At 36.1% G+C, this 19499-nt stretch overlaps 1 protein-coding gene across 1 annotated transcript in view; it reads right to left on the bottom strand.

The window, feature by feature from the left end:
• LOC128232379 (E3 ubiquitin-protein ligase DTX1-like) overlaps positions 1-19499 on the bottom strand; it is a 32219-nt gene that overhangs the window by 4089 nt on the left and 8631 nt on the right. The window contains exons 2-7 of the mRNA XM_052945896.1: positions 14338-15235; positions 2456-2511; positions 2075-2167; positions 1100-1164; positions 694-840; positions 162-323 (exon numbers count right to left, since the gene is read on the bottom strand). Of these exons, the coding sequence (XP_052801856.1) occupies positions 162-323; positions 694-840; positions 1100-1164; positions 2075-2167; positions 2456-2511; positions 14338-15235 (1421 nt within the window). The remainder of the gene's footprint in view (positions 1-161; positions 324-693; positions 841-1099; positions 1165-2074; positions 2168-2455; positions 2512-14337; positions 15236-19499) is intronic.

Here is a 19499-nt window from a genome sequence, read left to right as displayed (position 1 = left end):
GTGAATTTTTTTTTAATATACATGTACATCGATTTTAAGATGGTCCACAATTTATATAAAAGTGTAATATAATAAAAATCATGACTTTGAACTTTATATTAACATTAAATAGAATGCATAAAACCTCAAATACATTTGCCAAACAAAACCTGCGATCCTACCTGAACTCCGGGCTCTATATTGTAGATGATCTGTATAGTTTTACAATCAGGGTGTCCAGCAAGGGAGTGGGGGATCACCTGGTAATCCATTTCACCCCGCGGGCAGCTACCAGTCTTCTCCCCATATATAGTCTTACACGCTGGGCACTGGATACATCCATCCTGGGGAAAGACAAGTATTCACCATGATGAATACACAAAACCATTTATTGGATCATTCATAAGATCATTGATGCCAGATATTCAGTCAAGTTGTTTTATTCAGAACCAAAAAACTTGGTATTTTTATTATTACTTCCACTGCCAAATAACAGAAAATCCACATCATCTACATGAATGTAATTGGGTGCCATTTACTTATCTACAACATTTAATGTTGTTATGATCTGTCTCTAGAATTACACCAAGCAAGGCATATAATGTTATCTTATTTGTGAAAGTTTCTCTTCAATATTGGATAAATCTTTGTGGATAAAAATTAACAGTAAAACATTTGACAACACGTTTTCACAAATCAATTTAATAGTCATACCTTGGGACCGCTGTCATAGAGGGCTGTGAGACATAGTTTGTGATACATGTGGCTGCATTTCTCAAGCTGAAGGACCACCCTGTCTTCCGGCCCTCCCACCCCGTGACCTGATGCCTCACTCAGTCTCTCGTAACAGATGCAGCAGTCCTGTGGGAGGTTAAAAGGCAGATTCTGATAAAAGGTTGTATTTTTCCCCAAAAAAATAATCTCTCAATTTGCAAATATAATATTATTCAGTGATTGTTCTAAACATTTACATTTACTTAGAATAAGCTACAATTTTTTACTCACAGAGTGTAATAAGGTACATATTTTATAGCAATACAGCAAGAATTTCAGGAAGAGTAGGGCAAAATGAAATGTAAAAATAAAGGAAATGAGTCATAGAAAAACCTGAAAATATTACCTCATCTTTCGGTGCCGCAGCAACAACTGTCACATATTTCTTCAGGATTTTCTCCGCAGACATACCTAATAGAATGGAATGTAGAAAAATCACAGGATTTAATGTTAGTCAACTGGTGCATAATGCCATCTTATAATACCATCTCTAACCATTTAACTAAATATATATAAAATGTAGGCTTTATCAAGAGAGCTGTGGTGCAAACACTTGTGCTCGTCTGTTGTTTTTTTCATTTAAACAATGAGCATTACTTGACAATTATTAAAGCAAGAGTTATGGGCCAAGCTTAGTGTTTGTGTATTCCTATTGTTTCTGGCAAAAGGTGTACCAAACTTGGAAAAAAAAGTTAATGGGTAAAGTTGAAGTTTTTGAATGCAGACGATGACCATCCAGACATCAAGGCTATGACAATAGCTTCAACTTTTTGCTTCAAAAGTAAGCAAGCTAATTAAACAAAGTAAACTAGAGCTATCAAAGAAGCGATGACTATCCCCGCAGGCCACCTTGACACAGCATGTTTATGCCTGACTTTATTGAAATATATCATAATTGATGTTTACAGATTATATGAAGGGAAATAATTTATTTGCCACAAGATCAATCTTAATTCTTTAATATAGCGGCAAAATCAAGCGACATTATTCAATCATGCACAAAGAACTTGACCCAGCCATGTGAGTGACCTTAACCCAGCCATGAAAGTGACCTTGAGCAAGAAGGACTGGGATTTTGAAATTCAAGCATGCATGGCAGTTATGGACTTGGACATGAACTCTTTATCATCAGCAAAGCTTTAACTCCTCCAAAACTGACTAAGTTCTAATATGTGCAGTGACCTTGACATTGAAGCTAGAGACCTAGGTTATGGTCCAGACACGAACTACTATCATTAGTAAAGATAATATAGCAAAACTGACAAGTTCTGAAAAAATACTGAACATCTATTCAGGACAAAGTTAAAATGGTATAACTCACCAGCGCTGGCAGACTTCTGTTTTGTGGATTTTTCGTAGTTTAGTATTTTGCCAGCAGGTGGAAGCTGTGAGCCATAACCAGCATTTCGCTGACCTTTAATAACATAAGATATCAATGTTACCTTTAATACCATCAAGCTTTCAGTGTAGCATTGGAATTTAAGGTTCTTTGTTAATGCTTTAACGTTCTTCAGATGCATAATAGTAACTTGCCTCCATCAGAGCATATAAGTTTATATATATGAAAAAGATTTACATAAATTTTATTATCCTCAGTAGTCTATTAAAAGTCCCTTTTCAATGGCTTGTTATTCCATGTTGGATAATATTACCTTTTGCCTTTTACTATACTAGTGTAGCGTAAAATAGGTATAAAGTTTACCATGTGAGGCAGCATTTGGCTGTACACGGCTAGAACTGGAGCCCCCAAACAGACTTCTGGAATACGAGACAGATAACTTGTTTCACATAACAGAAAATGATTGTATAACTTAAAAATTATCATAATAAAGATACAGGGGATGCAAATGTTTAAGTAAAAACCTGGGGGCATCACGATGAAACCAGTAAAAACTTGGGGTCATGGCGACAAAACCTGTAAAAACTTCGGGACATAGAGACAAATCCAGTAAAAACTAGGGGACATCGATGGGGACAATACCAGTAAATACTTGGGGACATGGAGACAAATCCAGTAAAAACTAGGGGACATCGATGGCGACAATACCAGTAAATACTTGGGGACATGAAGACAAATCCAGTAAAAACTAGGGGACATCGATGGCGACAATACCAGTAAATACTTGGGGACATGGGAGACAAATCCAGTAAAAACTAGGGGACATCGATGGCGACAATACCAGTAAATACTTGGGGACATGGAGACAAATCCACTAAAAACTAGGGGACATCGATGGCGACAATACCAGTAAATACTTGGGGACATGGGAGACAAATCCAGTAAAAACTAAGGGACATCGATGGCGACAATACCCGTAAATACTTGGGGACATGGGAGACAAATCCAGTAAAAACTAGGGGACATCGATGGCGACAATACCAGTAAATACTTGGGGACATGGGAGACAAATCCAGTAAAAACTAGGGGACATCGATGGCGACAATACCAGTAAATACTTGGGGACATGGAGACAAATCCACTAAAAACTAGGGGACATCGATGGCGACAATACCAGTAAATACTTGGGGACATGGGAGACAAATCCAGTAAAAACTAAGGGACATCGATGGCGACAATACCCGTAAATACTTGGGGACATGGGAGACAAATCCAGTAAAAACTAGGGGACATCGATGGGGACAATACCAGTAAATACTTGGGGACATGGAGACAAATCCAGTAAAAACTAGGGGACATCGATGGCGACAATACCAGTAAATACTTGGGGACATGGAGACAAATCCAGTAAAAACTAGGGGACATCGATGGCGACAATACCAGTAAATACTTGGGGACATGGGAGACAAATCCAGTAAAAACTAGGGGACATCGATGGCGACAATACCAGTAAATACTTGGGGACATGAAGACAAAACCAGTAAAAACTTGGGGACATCTTTGGCGACAATACCCGTAAATACGTGGGGACATGGCGATAAAAGCCGTAAAAACTTGGGGACATGGCGACAAAAGCCGTAAAACTTGGGGACACCAGGCAACAAAAGCAGCAAAAACATGGCGACAATACCAATCAGCATGAGAAAGAACAGATTACTGAGAAACAAACAGTGGGGAATTTTCATCGATGGTCAACTTAAAACAGTGTATGGGTGTATTATTTAATTTATTTATTCAAATCAATGTTAATAACACTGACGAAAAAAGAAAAAAGTAAGTATGTAAATTGCATACTTAGGCTGTTATGGGAAATATGAAGAAGAACATAACATTGATTATTTTTATTTACATTGTTGCTAATTTTTTTATTCCCTTGCAAGTATTATTTACAAAGAAGAATCACTATGCACTGTCAATGTGTAAAGGTGTGAAAAACTGCCTCTGTCTTACTAGATAGTTTCATACCAATAGTACAAACTGGTGCAATGACAGTGCGGTTTGTCCCATAATACCATCTGTGCTGACGGTGTTGAAATTATATATGTACAAAATAAGCATATGCTTTTACAATTCGTGATGATGATGACATTTAATTTGAAGGCTTCAAGGGCAGCAACATTGGGATGACATAATAAAATTGTTGTTTATTGATTATGTAATACAGTATGCAATTAATCATTCTTGTGCTTTATACAGCATTTGCTTTTGTTATTCAATATGTTTTATCATTTATATACATGTGCTGTACTTAGTGTTGTGCTGATGATCGATTATAATCGACAATTGATAGGAAAGGCCTACATCGGCGACAATCGACAGTGAAATTTGAACAATCCATTATAGAAACAAGGAAGGTAACTACTGCTGACTAATTTTCTTTTTCTACTTAATGCTAGTTAATGTTGAAATGTTAAGGTGTTTAACTATGTTAAGTTATCTAGTCAAATTCTTAAAAAGTCAGTATTCACTTCAGTACCTTATTACAAAATTTCTTTGTAATTTAACCGCTAAAGGATTAGTTTTCAACTTCTCATGTTTGTGGTTTAAAGGTAATTTTTTAAAACATGTTACCATTTAAGAATTCAGTTTTTTCAGTTTTCTGAAAGGAAATGTTCTTGAAACATATGGAATATTCAACTGCTTGTTGCACTTGTTACTGACTAATTATTAAAAAGAAATTGATATCTTTCTTTGTGTTTATTTTACACATGTATACAATACTAAATGTAGGACAAAAATTAGAGCCTGTGGTCTTATGTTCTGTGAGGTAACTTGTAAACACTAAAAGATAGTTGCGTTCTCGATTAATGTGTAACTTAAACAAAGGAATGAACAAACAATATTTTAAGGGTACATTGGTGCTAAAAACTGGTGCATGTTCTGTATCTGTATGCCTTAAATATCATGACCAAAGATAATGAAATAATGATTAAATCGATTAATAATTGGTTCCATAAACTGATTATCAATAGCAATATTTCTGTCCCATTCCCAACACTAGCTGTACTATTTAAAAACTTCTGCCTTTTTCACATTTCAATGAAATTTGCCAAAACAAACATAGTGGATGCCGATTTTGAGACTTTTTCACTGCATCCTATCTATGGTTTTAAGTTTTTTCCCCCAAAATTTCTCTCATTTTTTTCTCATTTATTTGGAACATAGATATTATAATAAATGAATAACAGTTTTGCCTACGTCCTATTCAGAGCTTCTAAAAACCAACATTTCGCTTGTCTGGACCAATTTTGCCCACGCTGGATAGATTTCAGTAGCCGAAAATGGTTAAAAAATTGTTCTGAAATTTGTTCATTTTTAATATTTTCGGTCCAAAACCACTAAGTCAGATAAAATTGTAATACACATACCTGGTTTGTCATTCACACATAAACAAGACAACCAAATAAAAGTGACAAGATAACCACTACAATGTTGACAAATTTCAATCATTAATCGTGTTTATAGTGATACATAACACCTGGTATTCGTCCACATATGTCTATGTCTCAATCTTTCCTTATTTTTTATATAATAAAGCTTTTAGATTTTCTCACAAAACTAGAAAGTCACACAGTGACAAATTTTCGATAATTGAGCAGTGTCAAAGAGTTCAGTAAAGCAACAGAACTGAGATCTGAGAAGGTTAAGGTGATGATAGTTAAGAAGGGGGAACTGTTAAAATCCTATTAGAAATGTCAAAACACACTAAATTAAAATAAGAATATTGCAGAAAAATGAATATGAAACAAAATATTATGAAGAATTAAACATTATGATTTTTCAAAGAAAAATATATTTTTTTTATAAAACTTGAGCAAGAAATTGTCCCACGGTGACATATAATTTGATGTCACAGTGGTCCAGGGGTCAAGACCTTGTGAAGGATTCCAGAGAATCAATGATCAAATCCGGCATTGCATGTAAAACTTCATCTTTTTATTTCATTTTGTCAACTTCTATTTGTTTTGTTTTTTAGAATTAATTTTTTTTCCTATTTACATGCTTATAAAAGTATTTTAAACATGTCAAAAATGTTTTATACAGTGAATACTTCAGTACCACAGCTTAAGGACCTTAAGTTTAACAAAAGAGCATATTAAGAGCAATTCAAACTGTACAATTGATTTCCATTAACTTCCTTATTCCATGATATTATATATGATAGGAATACAGTTTTAAATATCCAATAATTGAAATTGTGCATTAAAATAAATTGACCTAAATTAAATAAGAAACAAAATTTACCTAATCGATATTTTTTTTTTCCACATGTTAATTTCAATATCCTCATAGAAGTGAAACGTTATTCCTTTCAGTGCGTATCATTTCTCATTTCCTTATAATTATTTCAATGTAAGCAAGATGCATCTTGAATGTCCAAAATTGCCGACTGGAAGATATTGTCAATAACATCCAATATTCAGGCCTACTACTAGGTCTTACAGCCAGAATATGCCAGGTCTGGAAATATCCACTAATGTATATCATGAGTATCCTCAAAATAAAAGCAGCCAACCGGTATTACACAAACCACTACAAATCAATACCATCAATTCCTATAACACTTAAATACCATATATATCCTCATGAGGGGTTAACAGTCAAAATGACAATAATGAAAAACAAGGAAAAACTAACTAAGGCTATAAATACAAACATTGTAGGAAATTAAGTGACTGCAAAAGAAAACAGAGGAGATCTCCAATTATCTGTTCAAAAACAGGAAAAAATGACAAATAAACAGAAATTCTTTAGTGAATAACCAAAGGAAAAATTGAATATTCGTGCATTATTCATTGTGGGTTTTTTTATGATGAACAACACTCCTCTAAAAACAAACACTGTCAACCACAGGGCTTGATAAACATGTTCTGTACCAGTCAGAGACTGTTACTACTTTCATTATATATTATAATTACAGATTACGCTAACTCACACTCGATTTTTAAAAATTAAATCAATCACAATACAACTAGAGCTAAAACAGACATGATGAGTACCACTACATGCCTCATTGACACATTGTGTTTTAAATCGTCCAACACTATATATATATTAGCTTCATGGACACGATGAGGATGTGACCCAGGATAAATAATATGCCAGGCACTACTTCATACATGCCATATTTCTGAAAAAGAAAGAGGCTTCCCATTGGATATTAATTTTTGACAATGACTAGATGATTTTTGTCATCATTCATCCCTCAGTGTGGTCATTTTTTATTTGCGCTCTACATTGAAAACACAGTTTATTCCAACTATTGTTTCTTTTTTCCCTGAAAAGCTTTGTATTGAGTACATATGTTAATAAGTTAATGTATTGTACAAAGTTATGTTAGCTGGGCATAACATCTGGTCCAACCTATTTTTGTCCCGAGATGACCCATATTCACACTGGTCCAACCTAGTTTTTGACCCAAGATGACCCATATTAACACTCAGGTCCAATCTAGTTTTTGACTCAAGATGACCCATATTAACACTCAGGTCCAACCTAGTTTTTGACTCAAGATGACCCATATTCACACTGGTCCAACCAAGTTTTTGACTCAAGTTGAACCATATTCACACTGGTCCAACCTAGTTTTTGACTCAAGATGACCCATATTCACACTGGTCCAACCTAGTTTTTGACCCAAGATGACCCATATTCACACTGGTCCAACCTAGTTTTTGACCCAAGTTGAACCATATTCACACTGGTCCAACCTAGTTTTTGACCCAAGTTGAACCATATTCACACTGGTCCAACCTAGTTTTTGACTCAAGATGACCCATATTCACACTGGTCCAACCTAGTTTTTGACCCAAGATGACCCATATTCACACTGGTCCAACCTAGTTTTTGACCCAAGTTGAACCATATTCACACTGGTCCAACCTAGTTTTTGACCCAAGTTGAACCATATTCACACTGGTCCAACCTAGTTTTTGACTCAAGATGACCCATATTAACACTCAGGTCCAACCTAGTTTTTGACTCGAGATGACCCATATTCACACTGGTCTAACGAAGGTTTTGACTCAAGATGACCCATATTCACACTGGTCCAACATAGTTTTTGACCCAAGATGACCCATATTCACACTGGTCCAACCTAGTTTTTGACTCAAGATGACCCATATTCACACTCAGGTCCAATCTAGTTTTTGACTCAAGATGACCCATATTCACACTGGTCCAACCTAGTTTTTGACCCAAGATGACCCATATTCACACTGGTCCAACCTAGTTTTTGACCCAAGTTGAACCATATTCACACTGGTCCAACCTAGTTTTTGACCCAAGATGACCCATATTCACACTGGTCCAACCTAGTTTTTGACTCAAGATGACCCATATTAACACTCAGGTCCAACCTAGTTTTTGACTCGAGATAACCCATATTCACACTGGTCTAACCAAGGTTTTGACTCAAGATGACCCATATTCACACTGGTCCAACCTAGTTTTTGACCCAAGATGACCCATATTCACACTGGTCCAACCTAGTTTTTGACTCAAGATGACCCATATTCACACTCAGGTCCAACCTAGTTTTTGACTCAAGATGACCCATATTCACACTGGTCCAACCTAGTTTTTGACTCAAGATGACCCATATTCACACTGGTCCAACCTAGTTTTTGACCCAAGATGACCCATATTCACACTGGTCCAACCTAGTTTTTGACCCAAGATGACCCATATTCACACTGGTCCAACCTAGTTTTTGACCCAAGATGACCCATATTCACACTGGTCCAACCTAGTTTTTGACCCAAGATGACCCATATTCACACTGGTCCAACCTAGTTTTTGACCCAAGATGACCCATATTCACACTGGTCCAACCTAGTTTTTGACCCAAGATGACCCATATTAACACTGGTCCAACCTAGTTTTTGACCCAAGATGACCCATATTCACACTGGTCCAACCTAGTTTTGACCCAAGATGACCCATATTCACACTCAGGTCCAACCTAGTTTTTGACCCAAGATGACCCATTGGCCATATTCACACTAGTCCAACCTAGTTTTGACCCAAGATGACCCATATTAATACTGGTCCTACCTAGTTTTTCATCCAAGATGACCCATATTCACACTGGTCCAACCTACCATTTGACCTGAGATGACCAATTTCACAATATCATGCTGAGAAATATTCCGACAGATTTTTGAAGATTGAATGAACACTTGACGAATTTGTGAAAGGAATTAGATGCAAAATTTTGTCTCAATATTTGACTTAGTTTTAGACCAGGGGTGACCCATATTCATTGTAGTCTTAAAATCTGTTAATGAATTTGGTTAGTCCTTTATATACTTACTCTAAACTATGGAGAAAACAGTAAGGAATGGAACATGTTTCCATTGTCCAATGAAGATTAAGTTCAAGACTGTGTTCAAATGGGTTAAGGGCGATATGTTGAAAACTTAGTTCTTCATATTGATTATGATGAAAAAAATCTTCGCTCGCTTTGATTTTTATGAAAAAAAAGGGGTTGTTTTTCTATCAATTAATTTTGTGCTTGCTAACTTTCATTTTACCAAAAAACTGAATTGTGTGGCCTTATGGCCGCAATATTCGTTATTTCACATGATATGTCAGTTGACTGGTTTAAGTTAAAGAACAACAACTCTGTTAGTTTAAGGATACTAGGAGGTTTAGTCATTGACCAGTTCTGAATGTTGTTACCGGACTTAATGAGTCATATTTTCAAGTAAAACATGTTTGCATCCTGTTTGAAAGCAAAAAATAGTCAAATGGATAATATGAAGTTAACAAAGTGAGCAATGCATGTTATACAGATATCCAGATAGCTGCTTAAAGTGGTAACTGATATACTTAAGGGCCAGCCACAATTCAAAAGTGGGTGGGGAAGGTAAAAAACTGACACCTTTAAAAACTTCATGTTTTATTTAGTTTTGAGGAACAATGTTATTTAGGAGTGAAACATATCTTTTTGGTGACATGTTTTAAGTTAAACAAATTTTACATTTTATCAGATTTTGGATCAAAAAGCATTTACATTATTGCGGAAAAGTCTGTAGGAATTTCTACTGTCTTTTTTCCTTGTCAAAATGCCCCAGACTACCTATTCAACTCTCTGAAGAGTTCTTGATGATATCTTGTCAAATAAAAAAGTTATTTTGAAAAATCAACACAAAGCCCCAAGACATTGTTCATTGGGCAGTTCAGATAAATTTGATTCATAAACATATTCTTTTTGTATTAAGACATTTCCGGGAATACGTAAATGCTTTTTAATTGGAAATCTCATAAAATATTCTTTCGTAAAAAATGCTCAAGAATCAAAAGTGGTTGTCCAAAATCAATGTCACTTTTGTTACTTCCGGAAATACAATATTTATTGTAATGTGGTAAAAACCTAGAGTAAACTCTGATAAAATTAAGTGAAGTAAGCACTTTTGCTCAAACCATTACAAATTTTCCCCAAATTACAAATTGTGTAATTCATTGTTTATAATTTCATAAAAGCTGTAGTGGATGCAGTCTCACCTGCAAATCCAACAGATCCTGGCTCTATTCATTCTGTTTGTGAAACCTTTATCTTGTTTGCATTTTAAGTTTTAATATAACAGGTTATTGAAGGTTAACAACAATTAAATATGCTTTTACATGGATACAATGCTGATATTCTTGTTGCAGTGTGCATCATTTTGCAACTGATGCGCAATAATTATGTAGGTGGTTTGTTGTCATGTTCTTTCTTTATTTAGACAGTAAAATAAAATTGAAATTTACTAACTGTTCCAAAAAGCATGACTAAAGTATCACACTTACTGACTCCAGGTTAAATCATTTCAATGATCATGAAAATACTCTGTCTGAAAAATGTAATACCAAATGATATTATGAACTTTAATTGTTGTTCGGTAGTAAATCGAAATGCTTTAGGCAATAAGAGTCATACTTTCAAGCACATACATGGACCATACCATTTTTCAGAAGGTTGCTGTGACCTTGACCTTGAAGGCAGGGACATGGGCCATTTGTGTGACACATTCTCATACTTTGTTGGTCACTTCTGCCAAATAATTTTAAAATCTGACAATGAATGAGAAAGATATGGGCTGTACACAAACAATAATCAGTACCCGTAAGGCTTATATAGCCCAAAATACTATGTTTAGAATGTTGCTGTCACCTTGACCTCGAAGGTAGGGACATGGGTCATTTGCACGACATATCCTCATGCTATTATGGTCACTTCAGCCATATGATTTAAAAACCTGAGCATGAATGAGAAAGATATGGGCCCGGCAGACGGACAGACGTGACGAATATCGTGATTACTATAAAGGCCACTTCATTTTGTGAAGCAGGGGTATAAAAATGAACAGTCCACTGATGGGAGTATCAACTAACACAGCAATTGCGGATTGGGGCATAGACAGTCTGTGTTAATAATTATGGAAATATTGACAGTAACATAGATCAACATGGTAAAGTTATAAAGAATGCTGAAAGAAATGGCAGAGTTATAACAAATGCTGACAAGAGAATCAACAATGAAGGTAGTCACATATAAAACGACGAAGGGAACGTTGTCTGACACTGTAATGATATGAAATACAATATGGGAACATTGAAGGACATGCTATGTTATACGACTATGGGAGAATCAATTGACATGGAAGTGACATAAAATACAAAGAAGGTAGTACTGTCAGACTAGACAGTCATAATATACTGCTACAAACGCACCGACAGATAGGGCAGAAGCATGAAATATGACAACAGGAACACATGGATAGACATGACAGTGACATAGATTATTTTGACAGGAGCACTGACATCAATAGACATGGCCCTCAGAATGAACATGACCTTGCGAACGCATACAACCTCAGCTGTTACAAGAAAAAAAAGCAAATTCGTTGAATTGAAATCTCCCGCCTGATAAGGCAAAGTTCATGGATTGGAAATGAAAAGTAGGTGGAATATTCCTATATTAACATGTAATATGGCTGCAGAGAAATGGACTGCTATGAACATTGGATATAAGTTTTAGTTTTTTTGGAATTATTTGAAATAAAAGTTTTGTATATATAGAGTAACATTTTTAATAGATTCTATGAATTTGCATGATTTCAAAGTGAAAGTTCAGATATGTCTGAAGTGATAACAGGAAATAGTGGAAAATGACATTTTAAGGTACCTGTTGATCATGTTCACTGTGTGTTATTTTCAATTACAGATAATGAAGGACGGACAACGCCAAAACAATATCCCCCTCCCGAAAGCTTCGATTTGGTGGGGGATAAAAAAATCATGAATAGGAGCTTCATGTTGGTGATTTTTGATTTTATTGATTAATTAATAATTTTTTATCACATGTGACCCAGTTTTCTAATTTTTTATCACATGTAACCCAGTTTTAAACATGTCAAAGAGTTCATCATGGAAAACATTCTGATCACGTTTCATGAATATTAGACCATACTCTAATGTGTTCCAAAGATTTTTCTAAGATTTGAGCTAGTGACCTATTTTTTGACCCCATGTGGCCAACTTTTACAAGAGGTCCATATTTCATTTTGGGGTACATCCTGACCAAGTTTAAACATAATCTGACCAATCATTACCATGAAATGGTTCCTGACAAGATTTTCCCTAGATTCGACCTAGTGACCTCATTTTCGATCATATGTGACCCAGTTTTAAAAACTTCTAAGAGTTCATCAAGAAAACATTTTGATTAAGTTTCATGAATATTTGACCATGTTTGTTCAAAAGATTTTTCTAAAATTTGACCTAGTGACCTAGTTTTTGACCCCATGTGACCCACTTTTACAAGTGGTCGAGATGTGATCCAGGGGACCATTCTGACCAAGTTTGAACATTTTCTGATCAATGCCTACCAAGATATGGTTCCGGACAGACGGACGGACGGATGGAATGATGGACGGACGGACAACACCAAAACAATATCCCGCTCCCGAAACCTTCGATTCGACGGGGGATAACAATAACAGGAACATTGTTGGACACAACAACAACAGTAGCACTTTCAAACACTATAATGACACAAAATATGTTGACGTGAACACAGCACTGACATAAAATACAACATTGAAGACACAGGCTTGCTTTTAACATGAAATCCAATGATATGAACATTGACAGACATGATGCCAAATCTGAAGACAGGAGCACTAACTGACATGAAGGTGATATGGAATAAGGTTAGGTACATTAACAGACACAACAGTGATATGAAAAGTGCGACATTTAATATGATGACAGGAGCACTGAGGGGCACAACAGTGCTATGTGATAAGTCCACAGGAGTATCAACATACACAGCAGTGGCATGAAATACGACAACAAAACCTTTGACTGTCACCAAGGTGGAATGAATTAAGAAGACAAGAACGCAGAAGGACAGGGCATAAAAAGAACAACTAGACCATTGAGGGACATGACAGTACTTGTCATAAAAAGAACAACTAGACCATTGAGGGACATAACAGTACTTGTCATAAAAAGAACAACTAGACCATTGAGGGACATGACAGTACTTGTCATAAAAAGAACAACTAGACCATTGAGGGACATGACAGTACTTGTCATAAAAAGAACAACTAGACCATTGAGGGACATGACAGTACTTGTCATAAAAAGAACAACTAGACCATTGAGGGACATGACAGTACTTGTCATAAAAAGAACAACTAGACCATTGAGGGACATGACAGTACTTGTCATAAAAAGAACAACTAGACCATTGAGGGACATGACAGTACTATCAAAACTGCTGATGAGAGCAATGAATAACACGGCAATGATATGAAACATTCTCATGGGAATATCAATAGATATGGCAATGAAATGAAAATCAAGGACTGGAGCAGTGGTTGCAGGCATATAATGATATCAAACACTATGATCGTGACCATAGCTTTACTGTTTCTTGTTTCAATATAAAACATAACTCAATTTCTAAAACTAAAAAATAAGCTGTACCAACCGACTCACAATCTACAATCTAGGTTGAGCAAACTACAAACAAACAAGGATTGCCTTAAAGATTTAAAGCATTCTATCACGTCACTACTTTTTAAAGTTTGTGCTCAACTAATGAGTTTGTCAAACTTGAAAATTGTTAATCCTAAAGGTTATATATTATTACTTAGACCAATGTATATAACAACATTGAAATTACTTACCCTGATCTTGTATAGCCCATAGCCATGGATGGGAAGCCAGGTACTGGTCCTGACTGGCCACTGCTGCCCACCTGACCATGACCAAACATTGGTACACCATGACCAATCAAGGGACCACCGGGCATGGAGCCTGAGGGCTGGGAGGTAGCAGCATGGGTTTGTGAGAATGGATTGACCCCGGCAGGGTTTGGATACGAATTCGAACTTGCCTGAGGCATCATCTGTGGATTTCCTTGGCCAAAAGTAAGGCCCTGTGTAAGTAAATGTCTCCTTCGTGTGATAGGCCCTTGATGATGAACACTAGAATTTAGGGACGGCATAAAACTAAAGGGGGCACTCGTACCTGTTGTACCGAACTGGAAGTTTGGAGAGCTGGACACTGAGACAAAGGGTGATGTCTGAGAATTGTTAATGGAATTTGACTGAATCACAGAATTTAGCTGAGTCACTGAAGATGCAGGAACTGTTCCCATGTTTACCGGGTTAGGATTCTGACCAAACACGGATGATGTGGTTGTTGAAGATCTTGTCCTCTTTTGCCCAGAGCTGCTTGGGCCTGGGGAAGTACTCTGTCGTTTAACACCTGTCACAACCTGTGGTCCATCTAATGGATAGTTTCTGCTGGTAAACACCCTCTGAACCTTTCTCACACGGCCTGTATGTATTCTAGTCTGTGTCATGTTTGCCAGATCTATGTGATATGGAAGTCTAAACTTAGTAGATCTCAGATCAATGAAAACACGAGGGTTTTTCACAAAGCATTCATCCAGATACTCTGCAACTTCTAAATCAAAGTGACACCAGGAACCCGGAACATCCCCTTCCCACTGCCAGGTGATCCCTTTCGCAATAGGACTAGTCGACGGTACGATGCTACGTCGCATAGCCCTCTGTGTCCCTGAATGAGTGAGAACAACAAATCAGATTGGAATGATAATCGTTTATGCTTCAACTACCAGTATCATCTTTTAGCATATTAGAATAAAGAGATCATGTTAGAAATCAGAACTTATGTATTGTAATGAAACTAGGTATTGACAACATAAAAATGTATAATCAGCAATATGTTACAATGGAAGTTAATATCATCACCTTAGTGCAATAACTCAGTAACTGCATATAGAAACAGGGATGATAACAGAGCCAAGTTGCCAATCCTGAAAATGTCTGCGTGGGGTTCAGGGGGCCGCTTAAGGCCCCCGATGGGTCCAGGGCAAAGCCCTGGTGGGGGGACAAGGGGGGGCGAAGCCCCCCGAAGCTGTCCGTATTTCAGGGATTCTAATACCCTTTTTTGCCTTAGAATAGTGTTCAAGGAGTACACCTTTCGGTTTGGTAGATATACAGGGTTCGAATTTAGGCTCGCATACTCGCAAAATGCGAGCGACATTTGCAAATTGCGAGTAACTTTTATTCATGCTCGCAAAATTCTGCGAGTGGCTTTTTCTAGACCACAAAATGTTAAAAGGAAAGTAGATAAATATGAAATTAACTCCGCTGCGTAGTCGAGTGTAAACACCCTATAAGTGGCATGTTTACACTACCAGTATAAAAAATGACAGTACGGAGTCAAGCTCTAGTAAGTTTTCAAAAATAGAACAAATACGGAAAAGGCCGAGTTTCATCTCGAATCTTTCCGAGGTGTGCATAATACAAAGTGAATTCAAATGACGTAATCACCTAGCTTAATCATTGGCTAAATTAAGCGCGTTCGCGCACTATATGTAAACCCCATCAACCTTTGATATATTTCCGCCCAAATGCCAAAGTGAATAGACTTTGTCGGTCGATATATTTCATGGTCCAGAGCATTCTCGCTAGATTAATTTTACTGTTTCTTTCATTTATTTTAATTTTATAATGTTATTGCTTTTAATACTTATAGACTAAATGAAATCTGTACCATGCTTGCCGAATGGATATTACCCAATGGCAAGGGTTAATATACAAAGTGAACAATGTCAAATTATTGGACAGCTTTGTAATAAAAAAGCGGCTAGCATCTGATGAGTCTTTCCGTATTCCTCAAAAAGAAAAAGCCATCAACAAGTTCAAGTAGTTGAGTAACTCAAGATTGATACGTTTTAATATTCATAATATGTCTTTAGGTGTAAATTTCTACTTAAATTAGACAATATTATGAGGGAATAAAGCAAATAATAAAATTGCAAGTTGATTTTTCATTTTGCGAGTTGCCTCAAAAAGCACTCGCAAAATTTTGCGAGTGCTCCTCAAAGTTAAATTCGAACCCTGATATAATTATGTTCAACACGAGACATCCACAATCAGAACAATTATCAGGAATCTTAGCAGTGAAGTTTAACACCTTTGTCTTTAAACAAAGTTAAATTTACTTTTTTCTACCTGAAGTCACAGGCATTAGACATGTACCTGACATTTTGATTCAGTTGTCCACTTCCCATAAAACTCAACTGGCTATGATCAAATGGCTGTGTATGAACAGTCTACACTGTGGGATGTTTGATTTATAATAATGAACAACATATCAATTATCATGCTTGCAAATGTTTATTGTAAGTGTTAATTATTCAATTTTTATGTATCATATAAAGAATATTTATTCCATTTCTGCACATTTGATGAAAATATAATGTTATTAATTATTATATATATTATTCCAAGTAATATCCAAACTGGACTTAAATGCTTTGACAGCGTAGCCGTTGTGGACATGGTGGACTTTGACGTATTATGGTCTCTAAGCCAGATTCTTTCCCCTCATGGTGTTAAACGAGTCCAGTAGCACACAAACTAGATTGTCCCACGGCAGTTCAAGTCTCTCCAACTGGCTTTCAATTTCTATGAAAATTGATTCAGAATCAGCCCTTGTGATTTTTAAGGAGGCCAAATGTCTCAACACTATTTCTTTCTCTATAGCAGAAAAATAGCTGAAACAGTTTTCTCAGTGTGTTTGTTGACTTGTCTTAGTTGAAACAAAACCGAGATCCATTAACTCCTCCACATGTTCATCATTGAAATGGCTAGCCACTCCGTAAGTCATCTTGTATGATGCTGTACACCTTTGAAGTTTTAATTCGCTGAGAGCTTTTGTACCTTTGGCAAGTGTCTTAAGTAAGACACACTACTGTGGTGCCAGGGAGCATGTTCTGTCATAAATCCAAGTATCATGGCCTCTGGATTGAATTGTCAGTCAATGACAGGAACAACTGGATGCATTGGCTGAGGTATCTGTTCATCCCTGACTTTTGTAACCATCAACATACCTGGAAATACAAATTACAACTATATAATTTAAATCTCACTCAAACTGGGTCCTCAAGAGGTTTTGTTGAACTGTCTCAAATAGAAAATAAAATGACTGCCTCTGCGTAATATGTATTACTACTACAAAATATTTATTCTTTTTTTCTTTTTTCTTTTAATTTGAACCAAACCAATTTTCATTTGAACCTCCCATTGTGGTCAACAGCCACTTCTTATTGAGAACAATGCTTCAGACATTATGAGAATAATAAAGAAACGGTTTACAGCGTAAAATAATAATTTGTAAAATAAAAATCGATTATTATGACACAATCCGAATCGGGATGTCCGAAATAATGCTACATGCGCAAATTTCATTATTAGTTTGATCACTTTCTATAAACTTAAAAAGAAACGTTTCGGGAATTTCTCTTAAAAATAAATGGCAAATATACCCTTTAAATCGACGAATCTATGTTTCGAAGTTGGTGGTGGTCGTTTTTTTTCCAATTTTCCAATACCCGTTTATTCGTCTGTCATATCCGGATACGACCATCCGGATATTGTCTTCTAGTCCCATCGGTAATTTCCGTTATCACCGGATGCTATCTTAACCAATCATATAGCTCGATTGCCAAGACGTAAATAGGTTCGTTAATTTCCGGCTTTACACTTCCGAAAAACTCACCTTTCGTACCCATGTTGTTCAAACTGAGCTCGATTCGGTCCCTGTACCCCCCCCCCCCCCCCCCCCTAGAAAAAAAATCAACGGATTTACATTAATCTCAAAATCGATCCGTGAGGCCTTAAATCCGGAATTCCGGATTAATCCGGAATTTTATCATCCCTGTAGAAATAGAAGCAGATATTGCGTTCTTGCACTAAGGTGACATAAATACAGTAACTTATTAATTTAAAACAATTAAAATACGATTAAATTCTTTTATCCAATGTTGAGCCTTAAGGTAGTGACCATGAACTTTAATTCAAATTTATAACCAACAAGAAACACCGCAATGCGAAAAAAAACAGGTTTTCAATGATGAATGAAGAAGTTTAGGCTTTGTTTTGAGATTCAATTTTAACTGTTTTTCTATTTTTAGTAACACTGACCTTGACCCTAAATGTAATCCAATGAAAGGTCTCCATAAACTCTTCCTATATGTCAACCCTAACTTAAGTTATTCAGAACCTACTATTTTTCTATTTTCAGTAACAGTGACCTTAACCTTGACCCCAAACGCAATCCCATGAAAGCGCTCCATAATCCCTATGTACCATGTTTGGTCATTATACGTCAAACCGTACTTAAATTATTCAATATCATAGGACTGGTATGTTTGACTTACATTTGACTAGCTTTATGTGTTTCTTTGTGTTAAAACCTGGTTAAAAAACCATAATGAAGCACATGTCTAGTCAGGAACTGTTTTTATAAAAACAATTCTTTTTGATATCTCGAGGACTCCTTTTATTTGCCGCGTAATAGGGAGCATGGCGTCGGGGCCATCCACATGGGCCCTTACAACATTCAAAAACAGTAATATTCCATACAGTGCATGCAGTTATCAAGTTTCAAAATAACAGTGCTGACAAAAAAGTTTAGACATTTAGAATAGCAATACCTGTATAATGTTGCATGGTTATCGATGTCTATATATTGCATATGTTTAATACATCTGAGTTTGAAATATTTTTACCTTCGAAAGCAAAAGTTATAGAAGCATAGCAGCAGATATAATGCACTTCAAAAGTGCCTTTTTAATGATTGAGATCGTTTTTCTAATTTTAGTTCTCATAATACTTCTGAGACTATGAGTCTTCAAAGTATACATGTATACCACTGATATCTGGACTCTGATTTTTTAGTCAGGTTTTGATTGGCTAGTTTGACAGGTAGTCCACGTCATGTTTATAACAATAATAGAATAATAAACAAG

The sequence above is a fragment of the Mya arenaria genome, chromosome 4, assembly GCF_026914265.1.
Source record: "Mya arenaria isolate MELC-2E11 chromosome 4, ASM2691426v1".
Classification (NCBI taxonomy): Eukaryota; Metazoa; Mollusca; class Bivalvia; order Myida; family Myidae; genus Mya; species Mya arenaria.
This window is presented reverse-complemented; position numbering and strand designations above follow the sequence as displayed.